At 38.5% G+C, this 21,919-nt stretch overlaps 1 protein-coding gene across 2 annotated transcripts in view; it reads right to left on the bottom strand.

The window, feature by feature from the left end:
• Nucleotides 1–21,919, bottom strand: part of SPEF2 (sperm flagellar and cilia associated 2) — a 1,151,963-nt gene that overhangs the window by 871,399 nt on the left and 258,645 nt on the right. Inside the window, exons 13-14 of one of the 2 annotated variants that reach the window (XM_078674939.1) lie at nucleotides 18,761–18,867; nucleotides 15,286–15,542 (exon numbers count right to left, since the gene is read on the bottom strand). In XM_078674939.1, coding sequence (XP_078531065.1) covers nucleotides 15,286–15,542; nucleotides 18,761–18,867 — 364 coding nt within the window. The remainder of the gene's footprint in view (nucleotides 1–15,285; nucleotides 15,543–18,760; nucleotides 18,868–21,919) is intronic. The other variant, XM_078674940.1, reaches the window with a different exon arrangement.

Here is a 21,919-nt window from a genome sequence, read left to right as displayed (position 1 = left end):
AATAGGAAGTGAGGGATGTCTGGTCAAGCAAAGAAAATGCCACTTGGTAAACCATCGAAAATTGAGTGGCGAATCTCCTGAAAAAAAGGAGTTTTTCTATTTAGCACTTTTGCAACTTTTCAAGCCTTGGCGTGCAGAAGAGGAACTGCTTGGAGATTTCCTCTGTTACGAAGACTCTTTCAATGCTGCCAAGGAGACCATAGAATGTCCTGCTTTTTGCCAAATATGTAGAAATGTTGAATGCGGAAATTGAGCAGGAAGCAACGATTGCAGCAGAGATTGCCAGAGACAGTTATCAGGACAGTCAGAGTTCTGCTTCATTGAGTCAGGATCCACTAGGAGGACCTGTTATCGAAAATGAAGCTGCCACTGCTATGAATGAAGTGGAAAGAGCCATGGCACATGCTCAGGAGGATGCGGTTAACTTAGAAGAGTTGGAAAGACAACTCAACGTTGAGCAGAGGAAAATATATGACAAAGTTACCATGCAAATTGATCATGGATTAAGTCATGAGAAGAAAGAGTGCTCATGTACGTCGTTGAAGCCTGTCCGACTGTACGTGAGTGGAGAAGCGGGAACTGGAAAAAGTTTCCTCATTAAAGCAATTTCATGCTATTTGCAGGAAAGGACAGAGTCATCGCTGTCTTGTGTTGTCACTGCTCCAACTGGACTGGCAGCACATAACATTAAAGGGATTACTTTACATCGTTTACTGATGCTGCCAGTGGAGCATGACAACAAATTACAATATCACAAGCTATCTGGAGATGCTTGTTGTGAAGTTTCAAGAATCTTGAGGAAAATGAAACTTCTTATCATTGACAAAGTAAGCATGGTTTCCAATGTCATGCTTGCCTTTGTGCATTTGAGAATGCAAGAAGTTCTCAAAACAGAGTATGATGTGTTATTTGGTGGCAAACACATCATTGTTTTCGGAGATCTTCTGCAGCTGACACCAGTGAAAGGGCAACCTGTGTTCAAAATGCTCACGCATGAAGATACCAGGAAGTGCCTAGGGAGCATTGGCAACGTCAATATATGGTTAAACTTCAATTATGCTGAACTGCATGAAAATATGCGTCAGGCGAAGGATGAAGTTTACAAGACTATTCTACAAGATGTTAGAATTGGAAAAGTGACCGAGCATGGGAAAGAAGCTTTACATGCACGATTACTGTCAAATTTATATCCAGAACAAGATGTTGTGCCTGAGAATATTTTTCAGAAAATTACTGAGAAGAAATCTGGAATATGTTTGATGCCAACTCTTGCAGAATGTGCCAAATTCAACAACAAAATGTTGCATTTAGAAAAGCAAGAGATTGTGAAACTGGAAGCTATTGACAGAGTAGAGCATATGGGATCAACAATTATTTTGTCTGAGAATTTGAAAACAAAATTGGATTCATTAGAGAAGACTATATCTAAAACTGCAGGTTTTGAAAAGACTCTGAATGTGTGCTTGAACTGCCGTATAATTTTAAGAAGGAATTTACATGTTGAAAGAGGTCTGGTAAATGGATCAATGGGTAATGTTGTTGATTTTGTAAAATACAGAAATAGAGATTGAATTGAATTTTTAAAAATTAAATTTGATGGCATTGAGGAAGTACAGCTAATTGGTCGTTGTTCTGCTAGATTTTTGCTTGTAAAAGACTTATATGTTCGCCGTAAGCAGTTTCCTGTTTGCTTGGCATATGCGGTGACAATCCATAAATCGCAAGGTTTAAGTGTAGACAGTGCATTGGTGAATATTGGCAGTTCTGTGTTCAAGGAGGGTATGGCATATGTGGCATTGTCACGAGTTAGAACTTTATCGGGATTGTACTTGATTGAGTGTGATGTCACAAACATTTGTGCGGATCTAGATTGTGTTAAGGAATACAATAGGTTAAGAAGAGAGTATGCGCCACATTTGCCTCAATATCCTTTGTTTGAGAAATGTGTGGTAGGCCGGAAACGAAGAAATGTGACCAATACTGGGGAGGTTGTAGCAAAAAGACGAAAAGTCGATGAACCTGAAATTATAAGCAGAAACAAAAAGGATTCTGTTGAAGATGTTGTTGGTTTTCAATTTGAAAACAGTTCTGGTGTCAACTGCTATGCTAATGTAGTGGTTAATGTTTTGTTTTCTCTAGAAAATGTAAAAGAAGAGATTGTGGTCAATTCTGATCAAAGATTTTGCAGTTTGTTAAATTCTGTGTTAGAGAAATGTAGCACTGATAGAACAAAAATAGAAAGTGTGTCTGAAATTCGAAATCTGTTAGACAGATGTTCAGGCCAAACACAATTCTCTCAAAATATTCAGCAAGATTGTCAGGAGTTTTTAATGTATATGCTTGATGTATTGCATGCTGAAGGTGTAGATGTAGATCACCTGTTTGGGCTTTCTTATCAATGGCAGCATGACTGCGAGAACTGTAGGGTATCAAGTACTACTAGTGTAGACTCAGAAAGATTTATATATTTAACTTTGCCAGACAGTAAATCAGTCTCTTTTAATAAACTAGTAAAAGCAGCTGATCACAACATGGAGTGTAGCCAATGTAAATCTGAAATGATGTCCACATTATTTATACGAACATATGGCCAGTATGTTATTTTAATGTTCCAACGATGTAGGCCTGATGGAACAAAATTGACAACTTTAATTAAAAATGTTGTGGCTTCACAGTTGTCAATATCAGGAAGGACTTTTGTAACTGCAGCAATTATATTTCATGACGGTCCTTCAATAACATCAGGACATTACACAGCTTATTTAAAGTCTAGAAATGGCTGGTCATTCTGCAATGATTCTGTTTTAATTTTCAAAAAATAATTGCCGTATGACCTTAAAAACTCTTACCTGGTGTTTTTAAAACCAAAATTTTAGGGAAAGAATCTCGGGATGTGCTCTGAGGAATTTCAAGAAGTTCTAATGGCTCCTACACGATTTGGCCTTGAGGATAAGTGTAGTACAGAGACATAATTTCTTACCATAACACTGGACGTCATGGAGAAATAACTGCACTTTGAATGAATTCAGAAAAACTGTTTCTTTTTATAAGCAAATTGAAGCAGCCAATCAAAACATGGAGTAGAGGGAATGTAAGTCTGCAATGCTGTCTACTGTTTTATATTGCTTTGTGATTAAAAGTGATGTAGAGAATTAAATAATTGTAGTAGTCATAGAGATAGTGTAAGTCTGCTTCATAGTAAGCAGTATCAGTGTCATAGGAAATGTAGAACATGACTGAGCAAGAAGGGGAAGATATTACTAGTCCAGGATTGTGAAAATGATCTTCAACATTTTAATTGTGAAAGTTGCGGAAATACAACATGACGGGATTGGCTTACAAGAATTCTAAGAGTTATAAATGGCTCTGACATGATTTGGCCTTGTGGAAACGTGTGGTAGAGAGCAAGAAGTCATTTATTGTATGTAACATGTTTTTCAAAACGATGGAGGTTTTCTTTCAGAAAGTGGCGGTCTGAAAGTAATAACAGCACAACAGAGTGTAAGCTGTTCATAGGACATCCTTCGACGTCATGGAAAGTAAGTTAACTTTAAGGAGTTCTGAATTCTGATTTGTTATGTTGTATGGGTTTTTTAAACACAATCATTTTGATTGTGGTTTTTTTTCCCCGCTGTTATATGATGAATACCTTCAAGTCACTGTTTTTAGTGAAATTTGATACATTCTGAGAACAGCAAAAATAAACCATTTAACATGTATAATTAATTCTGTACTGTTTGCATTTATGATGTACATTTAGAACTGTGTAGGAGGCATGGAGAAGGAGAGGCTTCTGTAAGTGTCAAAGTTGTTGCATACAGTGCTCATATTCTACGTAGTCTTTCATATGATAGACTACATTTCCACAATGAGATACCTAAGCAAAGGAAACACAGGTGATATGATTGTGGAATGAGCAAAAAAAATTGCACGTTTTTCAATTATATTACCTGTGTTTCCTAACATTACACATCACATTGTGTAGATGAGGTTTAGGCCTGTTCCTGGAGACAGAGGAGGTCTGACATTTGTTCAAGAGTGCAGTGGACATGACTCACTTCGTTGGTAGGCCTCCACATGTATTATCTCCTCTGTATTCTTCAACAAACCTAAATTCCATCTGCAACCCTGAGTAGGACTTACCTGAAACAAATCTGTGGATAGGTTACACCTTATTGGCATCTTAAAACAATCATTTAAAATGTTAGGGTTAGATTTATGGTGGCCGTGCGCCTCTTTTGCTCCATTGTGGGTCACTTTTGTGTAAAAGATGCACCATGTTGCAAGATAGGTTTCAGTTCATCTCCAGCAAGATACCATCAGTTTAAAATGTATATAATTAGCACTGTGTAGGGGGCATGCAAAAGCTGAAGCTTTTGTAAGTGTCAAAGTTGTTGCATGCAGTGCTGCACTTCTGGGTACTGTTTAATATGCTGCACTACATCTGCACTATGAGATACCTAAGCAAAGGCAACACAGGTGATGTGATTGTGAAATGAGGAAAAGAAACTCCACATTTTTCAATTACATCACCTGTGTTTCCTAAGTTTACGAATGACATTGTGCAGATGAAGTTTAGGTCTGTCCATGGACACAGAAGAGGTCTGGCCTTTGTTCAAGAGTGAAGTGGACATGACTTACTTCATTGGTAGGCCTTCACATGTATTATCTCCTCTGTATTCTTCAACAAGCATAAATTTGATATGCAATCCTGAGTAGGCCTCACCTTAAACAAACCTCTGGAGAGGCCACACCTTATCGTCATCCTGAATCAATCATTTCAAATGTTAGGGACAGATTTATGATAGGTGTATGCCTCTTTTGCGCCACTGTGCGTCACTTTTGTGATGCAGCGGCGGTGCAAAAGATTTGCTATGAGGCGACAAAATTACAAATTGATGCATCTAGGCAGATGTGTCATGCTGTAAAAAACTCGTGCCACATGAAACCGATGCAGCAGTGATGCAAAAGATGCACCATGTTGCAAGACAGGCCTGACTTCATCTCCAACAAGATAAGAACCTAAGTCTTCTGTAAATGTCAAAATTGTTGTATATACTGCTCAACTTCTATGTACTCTTTGATATGCTAGACTCCATCTGCACTATGAGATACCTAACCAAAGGCAACACAGGTGATGTGATTGTGAAATGAGGAAAAGAAACTCTGTTTCTCCTTCAATCTTTTCCCTTGTCTTTTCTAATTTTTAAATACATGTTTTAATATTTTTCAAATGTTTGTTCTCTCTTTCACAGATTGAAAGTATAAAAACAAAAAGTGAGTAAGTTAACGACAATTATAAGGTAAATGTTTTGTACTCTTTTCGTTACATTTCTATCACATTCACCTACTAGTAGTTCAACAGCTTCATTTCTTTAACCCTCAGTTTCCTGCCTTTGCTACTTCCCTCATTCCTTTCTCTATTACCTACTTACTCTACTCCTTCCACTCCTTTTCTCAGTCCCTCTCTTCTCATAGTTCCTCACTCTTGTTCACTCACTCCGTCTCTATTACTCTTAGTGTCTTTGACTGATCACTCTTTCACTACTTGTTCATTATGCTTTTTCTGTGTAGTTGAAGCACACTGAGGGGCATATTATGAACACAGCCAATAAAATTATTGCTGTTTTTATTGGCAGAAAACTGTTGCAAAAGTGGTTTTAGCGGCAGTTTTCCGCCGCAAAAGCGGCTTTAGCGACACATTTCTGCCGATAAAAGCTGCAAAACTTTTATTGCCTATGTTGATGATATGGCTCTATGTTATTTACATTTCTTTGCTGTTTCAATTAATCTTTTCTGTTATTTTTTCTTTTCTGTTTTCTGTTTTTTCTCTCTGTTATTCCACATGTTTTAATCTTATTTTGAACATTCACTCACATTCTCCAAGAAACTCTTCTTTGTTATTGTTCTACTCTCTTTTTTTTCTTTCACTTCCTTATCTATTTTGTTTTTCACAATTATACCCTCTTCCATCTTTTCTTCGGTAAATAGATCTATTAAACAGTATCTCTGGTTTACTCCCTATAGCTGTCTTTCTTTTAACATTACTCTCTGTTTACTTCCCTTATACTTACTCTTCTTCTTTTTTATTTTTTTTATTTTTTGGTTCGCTCCCGGTTCGCGAACCGGGAAGCGAACGGGGAAGCGAACTAAAAGAAATAGAGATTGCCAGAGTGCTAAACATTCTAGCAATTTTTTTTGAAAGGGGAGGTAGTTCTGAAAAGAACTTTTTTTTAATGTTTTTGTTGTTTTATATATTTTTTTTATTTTTCTTAACATTTTTTGTTTTTTTTGTATTTTTTGAACAGTTTTATGTTTTTTTTTTGTTTTTGATGGAGGGGAAACAACAAAAAACAGGCATTGAAAAGGGCTCAACAGGAGCAAAAAAAAAAATTACTGTCTGGGGCGGTTAGGGCAATTGTGATTGTTATAAGCTAGGTTGATTAAATTAATGCTCATGTTACCACATGACAGCAATGCACCGCAATACATACAGGTAAATTTGATATGAGCAAAGTTCTCCTAAATGTTTGGCACGGTTTCCCGTGCCTCTGCTCCTGTCAACGATATCTGTGATGTTGACCTGGCCACAGGAGTTGTTGTTGGGTTATCTTGCATGTCACGTATCTCTGCCTGGCTGTAGTTCAATGGATGCCACCTGCTCATGTGACGATGCATTGTATAGTTACCGAAGCTATACTTTTTATCAGTGCCTCTAGATAACCGGTCTTTACAAATGAGGCAGGTGACATTCCTAGCATTTACTTTCTTCTGCCCTCGAGGGAGTGAAAAAAACTGCCAAATAAAACTGGCTTTCCGATGGGAAACCCGGGGCACCTCTTGTAAGAACTGTGGTCCTTCTGTCTCCTCTTCCTCTAGTTCATCCTCTTCCTCCTCTGTGTTCCTGATGAACTGGGGAGGTGGCCCTCTCTTCCCATGAGGAGGTGGAGGTGGTGGTGGGGGTGCACCAGCTGAAGCAACTACTGAAGCCATTGCTCAACTATCAAAAATGGTCTTCCTCTCACAAAGATGAAAGTCAGAGTGAGGAAAGAAGGAGGGGTTTTCATCATTTGTGAAAAACAATAGTTCTAAACCAATGAAAAGTGTTATTTTTAGGTCACCTGACCTAGCCTTACATCATTATGAAACCAAAAGTGAAATGAACCAATGAAAAGTTTTATTAACAAGTCACATGACCTCTTACGCTTAAGTTACGCGCTCCGGAACGCGCCCCAGATCGCTTCCGGGTCGCTGCGCTTCGCGCCTCGGTTCAGTGATGTCATCAGTGATGTCATTTGAGATGTCATCAGTGATGTCATCAGTGATGTCACTGACCATGTCATGAATGATGTAATATGTGACATGATCAGCAGTGGATTGCGGGTGCGCGATATATAGTTAGTACAACTAACTATATATGGAATTTCAATGGTTTTGTGTGAGTAAAATAAGGTTTTTTAAATGCTAATTCCTAACTATATATGGTCTATAACCTATGGTTTTTTCAGTGAATATATATATATATATATACATATATATATATATATATATATATATATATATATATATATATATATATACCACACGAATTTGAACCAAAAAACCTTCAGCAATCCTCCATGCACAGGGACACCGCTGGAGAAAGGAACGAGAGCCGACCCAAAGGTTTGCAGGTGAAAATAGTTTTATTCCATTTTATCGCGACCTGCCAGCATATTTTTTTTTTGCAGGTGAAAATAGTTTTATTCCATTTTATCGCGACCTGCCAGCATAACGTTTCGGCCTGCCCAGAGGCCTTGATCACATAACGCTATTGGTCGAGCAGTCAGTTTTTAAAGTGCAAAGTGCCATGAACGCTGTTACATAATTGGTAGTCACAGTTCCCACCATGGACAGAAATAGACATAATACTACACATGGGTTTAAAAATCAATGTAAAAAACCTCATAAATATTGGTGTAGCTGGCTCTAAAAACACGTTTTTATAAAAGGCGGCAAAAAATAACTGTCCTTTAAACAATTGTGTAAAACGTATTAAAAATATGACTAAATAAATTCATGACATATAGAGCCACGCAACATTGATACAGTTAATCAAAAAATAAGGCAAAGCCCTAATACGATAAGACCCAAGTGGGTAAAATCTGTATCAACATATGAAATCCATAGATGTAAACATTAATAACCATGTGGCACTGCTAATTTAAACAACATGTAACAAATGTGCAAAGAAATGTGCAAAACAAGTGCAAGAAGAATAATATAAGAGATCAACGTCTTATAATAAAAAGTGTTAAAAACTAATTTTGTTGATTAAAAACCACTGACACAGTGCACATTGAGAGACTAGCACCTATGAACTTCTCCTCATCAAGCTATTAAAGTGAAGAGGGAGTTAGCTTAAAACTCATTGTTGATTCTTCAATCTACTACGGTGCTACCGTGGTATTATGGTATGGAGATTACAGACAGGTATAAAAATCCTCGCTAGCATTGATGCCCAGAGGGGACTTACAATCAAGATCCACAATATATCTTGTTTCCAGTGCTCGTAAAATAGCTACACGATTCCCACCCCTTCTCAGGGGGGGAACTGCATCAATAACAAAATATTGCAACAGCTGACTGTTATTGCCGTGAAAGTCCTTAAAATGGCGTGCGACTGGGTAAGCGGCATCACTGGTGTTAATGGCCCTGATGTGTGATCTATCTATCTATCTATCTATCTATCTATCTATCTATCTATCTATCTATCTATCTATCTCTCTATATATATATATATATATAGAGAGAGAGAGATTTATATCTATCTATCTATCTCTATCTATCTACCTATCTCTATTTATCTATCTTTCAATATATATATATATATATATATATATATATATATATATATTGTGTATATATACATATATATGTGTATATATATATATATGTGTGTATATATATGTGTGTATATATATATATATATATATATACATTCACACATATATATATATATATATATATACTGCAAGGCTCACCTTCAACGGAACGAAAAAGACGAGGAAGACCCTGGTTTAGTGCAAGTTTTTTAAAATATTTATTTCCGTGCTTTCCATATCGTATATATATATATGATGCCATAGATATGTTTGAGAGAGGGGTAATGCAAGAGTTTCTTGATCTCTCGAAGGAAAATTTGTATGGTAGAAAGAATGTTTCACAGCTACACATAGCTGCTATTGAGAATTTAAGAAAATATCATACAGTAGTCATAAAAAAAATCTGACAAAGGAGGGAATGTTGTGTTGTCGAGAAAAATGTACATAGAGGAAGGTATGAAATAACTCTAAGATGGAGAGAAATATGAATTGAGTAACAGATGTGAATATGATAAATCTGTGAAGACTTACCAAATACAATGACAGAATGGAAAGCCAAGGGGCTTTTGGAGACAGGTGAACATGATTTTCTTGCATGTAAATTTCCTAAGTTGCCTGTACTTTATTTCTTACCCAAAATCCATAAAAACAACGGGAACCCCCCTGAGAGACCTATTGCCTAGAAAACACATCAAGGTACGTCGACTGCTTTCTTCAACCCCTAGTACAAAACCTCCTCTCTTATGTGAAAGATACTGGGGGTTTTCTAAGGCAGCTAGAAAACATTGAATGGAAAAATGATTATGGTCTGTTATGCCTAGACATGACAAGTTTATATACTTTTATTCCTCATGATCTTGGTCTAAAAGCCTGCTGTCACTTTCTTAGAGATAGATCACAAACCTACTTATTCCACACGGAAATGTTAACTGAAATGATGACATGTTGCCTTACACAAAATGTCTTTATTTTTGACAACAAGATCTTCAGACAGACCCTCGGAACAACAATGGGGACCTGCTTTGCTCCTAGCTTTGCAGGTCTCTATTTAGGGTACTGGGAGGAGTCAGTTGTCATAAAGTTGGACATCACGAAAGATAAAGTAGTTACATGGGCACGATATATTGAAGAAATGTTTTGTGTGTGGAATGAAAGTGAGAAGGAAGCCAATGAATTTGTTGATAGCTCAATCACAATGTTTTCAACCTGAAACTAACTAGTCAATTCTCTAAATATACAATTGAGTTTTTGGATCTTAGATTGACAGCTAAGGGTGCTAAAATTGAAAGTGTTCTGTTCTGTAAAGAAACTGCAGGAAACAGTTCATTACACGCAAGTAGTTGTCACCCTAGCAGTTTAATTGAAAGTATTCCGTTTGGTGAATTGTTGTGGGCAAAATGCAATTGTAGTACAGAGGAGGGATTTAACAATGAAGAGAATATCATGAGTCAGCGTTTCTTACAGAGCGGTTACTCTAAGTCCTTTATAAAGAAGGCCAGTCTAGAGGTAAAAACACGATCCAGACAGATATTACTCAAGGAAAAAGAGAAAGTGAACTCAGACCCTGAGCCCAACATTAGATTCATCACCACCTTTAACAGACAGGCCCACAAAGTAAGAAAAGGACGTGCCAAATTTTGGGAAGTTCTTAAAACAGATAAAGACATAGTTGAGGATGTGGAACCGGCACCACAAATGACTTTCAGAAAGGCGAAATCCCTTAAGGATACCCTTTGCAGAGCCCTGGAATCACCAATCCCAAAACCCCTAGGCATACAAGGCTTCCATACTTGCCGTAATTGTAAAGTGTGTAAGAACAGTAAAAATTGTAAGGATTATAAGTTGTCTCCTAATTGTAAAGCTTTCACTATTCAGAAACACTTGACATGTAATACAGATCATGTTGTCTATGCCCCCAGCTACCCGTGCAAAAAATCATACATTAGAAGCACAACACACAAAGCGAAAAATCGTGTATTGGAGCACCTTTGTACCATAAAAAATAGTGACAGGCAGTATCCAGTGGCAAGACCTTTTCAGACACATCATAATCAAATGTTCATTTATTAACCTTTTGAGTGTTGGACACGATAGGAGTTAACGAAAGAGGAGGCAATCATGTGCAAGATTTGATAAACCTTGAATCAAGAATAATTATCCAGTATCAGACATTGATGCTGGTCGGGCATAACTGTGATGAAGAACTGTCTGTTCATTTAGGATAGCTCCCACTTAGCAGTGATTTAGTTAATGATTTTCATGTCGGGAAAACTATAACTTGGTCCCTAATTAGACCTAGCTGCACAAAGTGTAACTTTAGTTCTTTTTAATTGTTCTCTGAAAAATTAACTGTATTAAGCCTCAGCAAGCCTTTTTGTATATTGATTTGGACTGTGCTTTTGTGTTTTTTAATAAGTATGGTTAGTTGTTCCTTTGATGGTGAACAGTATATAATTCTACTACTGTCTGTTTTTTTCTTTCAGATTCTATGTAAATTGCAGTATGTGAGACGAAGGTATCTGAGTTACAAATATCTTTAAGAGCCCGAGACGGTGCCTTCCAAGGTGCTAATGCAGAAGGGCGTGTGCACAAAAAGTGGACAATAAAGTTTCGGAATTTTAACCCTCTGATCCGGACTACGAGAAATCCAACGTACAGCGAGGGTTGGGATGGGAATGTCAGATTACCTATGTGGGCATGGTTTGGTCAAAATAAAAATATATACAAAGCAGACTAGCTCCTAAAGAGCAATTTATTGTGTTTTTTTACTATGCTTTCTATGTTTCACTGGGTGTGGAGTGGGCAGAGGCACTGATGGGGTGCCTAAACAATGAGAAATGCCAGCATACGGAGCATTTTCTCGTCATGCTACCACTCCAACCCTAAGACAGAGGAGGAATCAGGAGATGGACCTGCGTGGGACTGTAAAAGAGACCGCCCCTACAAGAAGCTAGTTGCAACTCCCCAGTGCAGGCTTCCAGAGTCACTAGTGCGAAGTGAGACTTGTATCCCTGAAATGCAATGAGGGAAGTAGAGCTTGTTTGATCTTTTATTACTGGGACCTTCACGACTGCTTCCAAAAAGACAGACTGGTTCCATCCATTTGTTTAACTAGGGTGTCGACGTTTGGACACAGACGAGTAGCTGCTTTGACTCTCCAGAGTCTGCCCCTCAACCCCCAAAGGGCCCTGAGCTCTTGAATATCTGTCCATGGAATGTAACTAACTTCTTTTGACCAAAACGAATTATGTTGTTCAAAAGAGAAAATATCTTGTGACCAGAAGCTTTTGCCTTCTCCTGGGTTGGTTACTTGCATCAATTTTGTTGAGCTGTAACATGAAGCAGGCGTGGGAATGTATTGGGTGGGGGGGTCATGCCTCGCTATCTCACCAGCAGAAATGATACTCTGTACCACAGCTGGTGGATGAGAACCTTTATCCTCTTTCTCACTCTTTTCTCTAATGATGAATTGCACCATCTGCAGTGCTGCTGGTGAACCATCAAACAGCATGCAAGACAGATGCCAAAGGGGCAATATCATCGTGATGGCAGTGCACAGAGCATGCAGAGGTTTTACAAGGCAGCTGTTGCAAATGGTTGGTGATATGACATGAAAATCTTAAACTGGGTTGTTGAGGAATAAGCTAACCCAGCTCAAGAAAGAATATGGAGGAAAGAACCTATCTAAAAAGACAGAAAGTTATCAGGGCAAAACCCTACAGTGGGAATCAGCAGAGACCAAGAGAAATGGTTAAGGGTTTTGGTGTGGTAATGCATCATGAATTGGCTTTCAGTGTATGATGTATACATTAAAGTGTGCTACACCATGCAAAGCTCTGAAATTAACAGCTGTAGAATCAGTATCAAACCCTGCAACTAGATGACAGGATACCCACAGGTTGAGAATTGACATCAACCAAGAAGTAACAGTATACCTGATTGTAATTTATGTTTTGCGCATTTCACTACAAGCATTACTCCAACCTTCTATATTTATTTTGTCAATGCTTGGTTTGTCGTCTGAAATGAGGTTGTTGGTTGAGGGGCCAACCCTTACTCAAGCAACATCCACAATCCCTGTCAGGGTGAACCAGAAAAGTTACTAAAATAACCTGTGCTTTACCCTCTGGTAGCTTGGCACAAAAGCAGTCAGGTTTCAAATAGAGGCAATGTGTAAAGTATGTATGCAGCACACAAACAGTAATAAAGTGCTAACACAACACAAGAAATTCCACATTTTAATAATTTTTTAAAACCATAACACCAAAAATCCAGTAGATCACGAGCTCTGAATGTTTAATTTTTTTTTATTAAAAACTAGCGCCTATAAGTTAAAAGCACCAACCGCGGACATCTAGTAGCGCAAGAAAGGGTCAAAGTCAAAAAATATGGCCAACCATGATGGAGCGTGGGTTGGATACAAGGAGTGGTTTGGGCCTGGGCAGCATTTACCTTCATACCTAGAACAAATTCTGCAAAAATGTTCTGAGGTCACGTACAGCGGGGAAAGGCTGCAGGCAGTGTCTGAGAAGGGAGAGATGGACGAGGTTAAGGTGAAGATTTCTACGTTTGGACTCTCTTTTCTTGAAGTCAAAAATCTTCAGTGGGATGAAGCTGAAGGCTGTAGCCAACGAAAGCTACAGGAGGCTGCATACTCTTTTGAAAAGGTAGCAATGAACAGAATTTGTTGCTGCAGAGAAGAACATAGAGGCAGCTGCTGCAATGTCAGGCCTACCAGCGATTCATGTTGAGTGAACAGAAAGTAGTATGGTCTTAGTGTTGCCTTGGTTCTCAAAGCAGTTTTTAGCCAAAAATGTTCAAAGTCCCAAGCTTTGGATTTTGGCTATCTGGGCACCTTTAGCACCACCACCAAGGGTCCATTACTAAAAGAGCACAACTTAGGCTGGTTCCAGGTGTATGTTCAAGATGGTGGAAGGCTGTTATGTCCCTGTGGCTCTGAAAAGGAGGACAGCAAACTAACCCTTGCAATCACTCCGGTTGTCATGGGTTCAAGTGATGAAGCAGTGCTCAAGCAGCAGGGCAGGTCTCTGAGACTTCAAAGAGAGACCAGGCAGAAAAGCAAGTGTTTATACTTGGCGCCTCCTTTGAAAAAGTTGAAGTTTCTGGAGGTTTTTCTTTTGAGTGTTAAGAATTTCCTGACTCCCCTGCCCTGGCTCCAGGCTGGCTGCAGTAGTAACACGCTTTTTATGTGAAAGAAGAGCACAGCCAATTCAGTTGCAAGTATGCCTGTACCAAGCCTCCCACCACCTACTAGCAGATGGCCCACTCAGGCACACCTAATCCTTCTATTGTGCAACTGTCTGGAGGAAGAATTCACAAACAGAAAGTCCAACTGCTAGCTACACCCAGTCATGTGACCTAGGACAGGCTGCAGGAAAAGGGCAGGAAAATGCCAGCTTTCTAAAAGTGGCTTTTTAAATTTTGAATTTTAAATCGAACCATTAAAGAGGATTTGTGATAGCAATTTCATACATATCAAACATGAAATGCTTATCTCTTCCGAATCAAAAGTTAGCACTTACTAAATGTAAAAAGGCAACCCAATTATCCTATGGGGATGAGGTAGGCCTCACTGTAATGAAAAATAAATTAAGGAGTTTTTCATTACCATGACATGTAAAACTTAAAAGTATATGTTTGACCCTTTAAATACAAAGCACTTGTACTATGGGCTACCCAAGGCCTACCTTAGTATTGACGTAAAGGTAATAAAAGGGGAGTTCAAGGCTTGGCATGGGGGTTATACTGCCAATTCGAATTGGCAGTTTAAAACTGAATTCAGGCTGTAATGGCAGGCATGGGATATGTTTCAAGGGCCTACTTATGTGGGTAGCAAAACATTTTCTTCAGGCTCCCTAGTAGCATTAAATTTATAGGCCCTGGGTATATGGTATCCCACATTACAAGGGACTTATAAGTACATTAAATCATGTGTAAGCCAATGCTACCATGTTATAGGAAGCAAACACAAGGTCTTTAGCTCTGGTTAGCAGTGGTAAAGTGCACAGAGTCCCAAAGCCAACAAAAACACATTCGGCAAAAATAGGAACGGGGAAGGAGTGAACCTGCAGAGAAGGCCAAGTTCAACTGTTGTGGTCTTCAAACTTGTTACAAGAACAGTTGCTCTCAAGAATAAATGCCAAGCTCACCTGTGTTTCCTTTTCTTTTCCAGTGTACAAAAACAAAGTTTCAAAAGGCAAATATTGTATCTCCCAACTGGTAGTTAATTTTGACAATTGAAGTCTGTAGCCTTAAACTGTCCAGCTTTAACATACAAGCTTTGGTTAGTCAAATATCTGCTGCTGCTAGCTATTTGGAATATACTGGTAGGATGTCAAACTGCATTTTACTAAGACAAAGGTCCACTATTAATATGGAACCAATTTAATTTCAACCATACCTTTCAATTCTGAAATACGTTGCAGCACCTGTCTGTCGGAAATATCAATCAAAACTGCAAAATCAAGCGCCGGAGGCAGGGGAGGAGGGTCCTTTGGTGCTCTGATATCCGTTACCAATGTGGAACTTTTTTTCTTTTTAACCTTTTGCTCCGAAATGTCAGGATCAACCCCAGTGAGAGCTTTTTCAAGCAGTTTTGCTTGATCAATCGTCAATGGGAAACCATTCATAATCCATCCAGTATTTTCCGGAATGTTACTGAAATGATAAAAGTAAAATATGAACTTCGTATTATATAGTGACCACTACCTCAGTGTTTACATTACAAAGCTCTTTACAAAACAGATGTACTCTACAAAATGTAATAATGTAATGCTAATCAATGTATCATCCTTTGGAAGAATAGAACAAGGAATGAACCTGCCGATATTCTTAAGTATGAATTTCAAGACATAAAAAATCTCAACACTGAGTGTTTAAATTATTGAGCTAACCAATATGATCTAAAGATCAAATGTAATCAACTGCTTTCACAAAAGGACAAATACTATTCTTGACAGGTAAAAAAACATGAGTATGTTTTGAATGACCCTTTTGCTTTTAAAGTCATTACTGGGTCTGATACTGCTTGTGCTGTTCAACATAACACAAGGTAAAAGAAGAAGAACACTGCCTCACAGTTATAGATTTTAAACTAGTTTTATTGAAGAATTTGGCCAATGTAATGGAGAAAGTGCAATTTCTTTTTTGGCTTAAAATAGTTAAAGAATTATGATATAATAGCAATAATATCATAAAATGTATGCTATTAATCGCAGATTCATGGGGTATTCTAAAACAAGTCACTAACGCTTATTTCAATATTGGACCAAAAGACACCATTGTGTTAACAGGTAAAGTGCCAGATTCACTTATTTAACTAACCTCTAACTGGGCATTAGCAAGAGGCTAGTCCACTACATTCAAATAACACTGTAAGATTCCGGTAAAGACATAGGAAGAAAGTGTAAACGAATTAGGGTTCAGATGCATTTCACTCAATGGTAACCACTACCTGTGTATTTATGATTGAATGCTAATTATATAGGTCTTAAAGGTGTTTCAGTATCTCCATGAATTCTATATCCTTCTCTCAACACCTGAAGGACATTTGCTCCTTCGTGGCGAAGAGTCTCAGCACCTGAATGTAGAATTTGATACAGCAATCTGAACACTACTATTTCATCCTATTTGTTTAGTGATCATAAGGCAAGAAGCTGTTTAAACATTGTAAATTGTAGGGTACAATGAACCCCTGCAATAATATCGGTCAGGAAAGTACTATTAAATAAGACTTCACAAATCAATTTCCATCAACTATTAAGTCCTTTGTGATCGCTAAGCGGCGCATTAGGTATGGGTAACAAAAATTCTTAAACCGCTTGTGAACATTACTTAGAACCAGCATATTTTTTTCTTTACTACAGAGTGTTTTTTAGTTAACTACAAACATTTGACCTTTTTCTGGTAGAAAAGAAGATCAATCAAGGTACTTCATTAGGGAGCTAACATTTAGCTTTGAACTCTTTGTTTCAGGATCTCTGTTCCACAAATGTTACTACTTTACTTTCCATGGGCCACTCCTGGATCAGCAATCTCTTTGGGTTGCTTTTCACATTTCTGTGTGTATACTAAACACACACATAGCCATCAGAGCTGCATTTTTGGGAGCACTTCTTTTCAGGTTATATGGATTCACCGAGTGATTGGGTCTATACTATCATGACTTTTTTTTAATTCTTTTTCTTATGGTAGCACATTTTATAGTCGACTTTCAAAAAATCTTGACTTTTAGTAAGATTGTTAGTTGATTTTGCCTCACAGACGTCCCCAGTATTCTGACCCTTTATTTGAATGTTGATACTTGAGAATCTGATGCTGCATTTGGAGACTAATAAGCCGCCATCTTCCGAATTTCATTATATGACCTAAATAACTTAATTAAAGAAGATACAACTTACTCTTAAGTTTTAAGATTCTTCTTCATCTTTAATCCTTGAAAAACTTCAAGCACGCCTAAATTTTTCGCTACCACAAAGTCTTTTCTGTCTGAGAAAGTGGTGGATGTGTGCATGTGCAAGAACAGCTTTGTTTTATGCAATACTAGTCAAAACAGCAAACAAGGGCGCACTTCTTGCTCCCCAGTGACTATTTGCAGAGCAGTTTGTGCCTTTGTGTGCAGTTTTTTTTAATGTGTGTGTAACTGGCACGAGCTGGTGAAAACTTCATCGTTAATGTGCACTATTCTCAAAAGTTTTTAAATACCTCGTTGGGGATTCTGAAGCCCATCTAAGCTTCTTTCTTTTGGCTTGAAATAACTGTTCGATTATCAGTGGCCTGCTGTACTGACACGCCAGCACAATGTGCCAGCCGTATGCCAGAGGAAGGAACTGCGTGCATTGACGCTACCAGCCCTGCATTTCGTGCCCTTGCAGATAACTAGGGTGAGCTTAATTAGTGAAACAAGAGACATTTTCAAACCGTCACTGTTGATGGAGAACGGAAACGGTATTATGGACAAGAACAGTGCCATGCCACTGTGAAAACTGCACTTAGTTTCATTTCTGTGTCTGTTGATTTTCTATGGCACAAGATTGAACTTTTGACAGGGCTGTGCCCTTTATAAGATCACTCTCTCATTCACAGCAAAACAATGATTAATGACCGTGTATTTTCAAACTCACTCCAACACAGATCTCCTAATATCAGGTCTGTGTGTATGTGTATTTGAGTAGTGTGTGCGTGTCTGTGTGTTTAAGTATAGAGAGAGAGTGAGTGTTGTGTCAGTTGTATGTCAAGTGTGTGCGTGTGTTATCTCAGAATTTCACCAAACTAATGTTGATTAAATTAGTACTTTTGAGTGTAGTAATACTAAATATATTACCGCATCACTAGGAGAAGCTTCAGTTTGTGATATGCATTGTATAAATACTGATTAATTTAAAGATTTTTGCACGCAACACTGCTGATCTATCAAGAAGTTAGTGTGTATACAGACCAACATTAATGACCGCACAATTGAAAATACTCTAGGACAACAAAGGGCTTGCTGAATTCTGCTAGGTAAACAAATCAGATTAATTAAAAGTGCTCTATTGGCTCTATGTGGTGTGTCAGAACATAGCAGCCAGATCCCCTGGAGGATATGGCCTCTGATGGCAACCAACTCTTTGCTGCTACAGGCTTCACAAGCACTCTCATGGCATGTGCCGTTGGGGAGATCTACAGTCTGCCTCTGTGTAGAAGTGTGTGTACACTGAAACAAGTACTAGCTTGTTGATGCAATACAAGTGGTATGTCACGCAAAATGTGCAACTGTTTCAGAAGATTTATCGATGTGCTTATAATATGACACTTCTGATCTGTGTTTTATGCAATCTGCAAATAAAGAATTTATTTGATCAAGAAATTAATAAAGAAAAATAACCCATTCTTACTTAATGCCGGCCACAATAATGTCCATCAGTAATTCATCAGAGACACTTAAGCCCATATTCAGTGATTCTAATGCTGATGCACCCAACCGAGCACGAAGGGACAGCTGCTGGAAATAAACAAAAAGAATGTAAATACTTGCATTTTAGCATCAAAATCCTGTATCGCATTAAAATAACACACATAAGTTAAAGACTGTGGCAGCATCAGAGGAATTAAGTAATATTTTTAAACAAGCGTTTACTGACCTATAACTTAGACTTTGATAGAGTGTATATTCCTGAGGAACACAGCAAGAGCTTGCGCATAAACTTGGAGGCAGGGGGCAACCAAAAGCCACTGTATGGATGCATCCCATTATTAAAGTATTATATTTGAAAATAGCATCAGGCTGGTGAGACAGTCAAAACGGTTTTAAAGGTCAGATCTAAAACGGCTAAGAACACGAGCAGTTTATTTTACCAGTCAAATCCTGCTTCATTCAAGAACAAAGCATCTCTTTCAACTTTTCCGCCCGGTCCCAATATGTAAATGTAAATGTAGTATACTTGTAAAGCGCACAGCTGCCCCAGCAACGGGGCGTCCCGGCGCTGTATAACTCTGGGGAACCCGTCCTGGCTTTCCCTGTGGGATGGTCCCTGCTGGGAGTCCCCAAGGTGGAGCCAGGCATCCCCGGAATTGGTGGGGCCGTTGTGGAGATTAGGCAAGCTAATGCCCAGAGTTGCCGAGTGTGATCCCTGATTAGAGTAAGCACCGAAGCGAGAATTATCGAGTCCGCTGACCAAGGTCCACGACCCTGCCGCGTCGGGAATCGAACCCTGGTCCCGGGCCGACTTCTGCTCTCGGGTCTGCCGTCTCTAACCAGTGAGCCACACTACTCCACCAATATGATCTGATTCCTTTTCTGGTGCGTAAGATCCAGCTTCACTCCCCAGCCTGAAACCACAATTCTACCATCTTACTCTAAATAAGGTAAATTCCTCTATTTCATCATTGACAAAGCATATGCCATCAGAAACAAAATCAGTTTGGAGTTATCCCAGAATTTGATTTGTCCGCCGAAAACCATGAATACATGGGACACCTTTCAACTCATACCAACAACATACCTTCCATAATCAAAACCTCAGACCGAACAAATAACCCAACCATTAACTCTTGAATTATTCCATGCATGGAACATAAGGGACAACCAATTTCAAGCACTGGGAGATGAAAATGAATGAACGGGGGGAGGTTTAAAGTCTCTAGTTGAACAACAATATTTTTTAAATATTTTGGCAGATTCATTCAAGAGGAAAGTAGAGAACCAGTTCCTAAAGTAGCGAACATTTGGTAAATAACACATACTATAATTTTTTCTTGTACTAAATCATTTTGATATTTGCTAGTAATTTTACATAAGCTCACATGCATTTGTTTAAAAAACAGGTTTAGTGAAAAATAATATAAGTTCAAAATTGTATTCTACGATTGAGAACTTCACAACGGGATGCTGCATTATTGTTAGTAATGGAAGTGCTGCTGTTGAAATGAGCAAGTTGCTTACCATCAGTGATGTTATTTCTGCTACAGCCTCTATTTATCTACAGATTTCTCCCTTTTTGAATATTTCCCATGGGTCAAACTGGATCTGGAAAATTTTCAGCAGTACCTCTGTGCCCAGGAAGGTAGCGCCAAGCAGCTCTGCATTGAAGCTGTTCCGCTGCAGAAATGACATGGGGAAAATGCATCCGTTCTGATGCCTGGGGAATACTCAAAAGGTGAGGAATCTGGAGCTACAAGTCTCTATGAGAAATAATATATTCAATGTAAATATTTATCCATTCAGGCACATGAAACGCCTTGCAATGCTAAGTGGGGGTTGAAGGGAGAGGTAAACAGGCAGCCTTACTTTACTGTCACATGGCCCAGGTATAGGTTGATAGCTCTTTCTTGTGGTGACATTTTACACACTTTCTGCTAACCTGAGTATGTGTTTTTCCGATAGGCATTGAAGCCCTGTAGTCTGTATAGTTAGCTCCAGGGTCATACAGTAAGAATGCTATGCCATTGATTCCTTTCTTTTTGTGCTTGTTAGGAGATGCTTCATTTTAGCTAGAAAAAAACAAAAAAGCTGCTCAGGGCCAGTACCACAGTGTGATAAGACAGTACTTTGTTTTGTAAACAACTTCCGTCCTAAGGCTCAGTGAGAGGAGCACTTCCATACTGGGATTATCCTTGAACCACTGTGATTGAGATGCAGCCCTGCTGACTCTGACCTTTATCCTGCTAAGGAAGCTGACCTGTACTCGTATCTGACTTCTGGACACCTAAGAACAAGGTATGGGGGTTAGGCTATCCCAATTGATCTGGCAGAGGGTACTCCCACTATGCACTCTTTAGTATAGTATTAGATACGGGATAAGAGTAATCAAACATTAGTAGCAATTAACATGGTTCAATTGTTCATATTGTTTACCATTCTAATAATACTGATTACAGTAATATGTCTAATTTTTCTAATAATTGCAAGTCATGCTTTCTTCGCAAGGATATGATCATTCAACAAAATGCATTTTCGTATCTTTCTTTTGTTTACTTTGGGCATACAGGAGTTACCAAAAAAAAAGGGTTACATCTGTTTCCACTGATTCCATGGGAATCAGAGTGTTATGTTTGAGATGGCCAATAACATTGGTTACCCTGGTCATTTTAGGGGTTGGATGTAGTACTGTGAGCTAGCTGAAACATGGTAACACTTACTAATAGTATATATGGACTAAGTCTCTATATAGTGAAGTTCATGTTGGTCTAAAACACAGTCCTTCTATATTTGTTGGAACCATACAATATGACAGCACCGGCGTTTTAGGCCAGGTACTTATTTAATGGATCTCCTAAGTAGTTTTCTCGTATGTGCCAAGCCTACTTTTTCACATCTACATGGAGATGTCCATGTTGAAAATGATTCATCCTCTTCAGTTTAATAGAAAGCAGCTATCTAAGTATTACCCTATTATAGTGTTTACCTTCTCTGGATTCCTTTCATAAAACATAGCGCAAGTGTAGGAAGCTGGCTCTGTATAACATAGTAAGGTATAGTGTGCACAGAGTCCAGTGGATCCCCAGATGCTAGAGAAGATAATACTAATGCTCTCTTTTGTTGTAGGGTGGGCGAG

The sequence above is a fragment of the Lissotriton helveticus genome, chromosome 2_1 (genome assembly GCF_964261635.1).
Source record: "Lissotriton helveticus chromosome 2_1, aLisHel1.1, whole genome shotgun sequence".
Taxonomy (NCBI): domain Eukaryota; kingdom Metazoa; phylum Chordata; class Amphibia; order Caudata; family Salamandridae; genus Lissotriton; species Lissotriton helveticus.
Note: the sequence above shows the minus strand (reverse complement) of the source record. Positions and strands in the feature narration are given on the sequence as shown.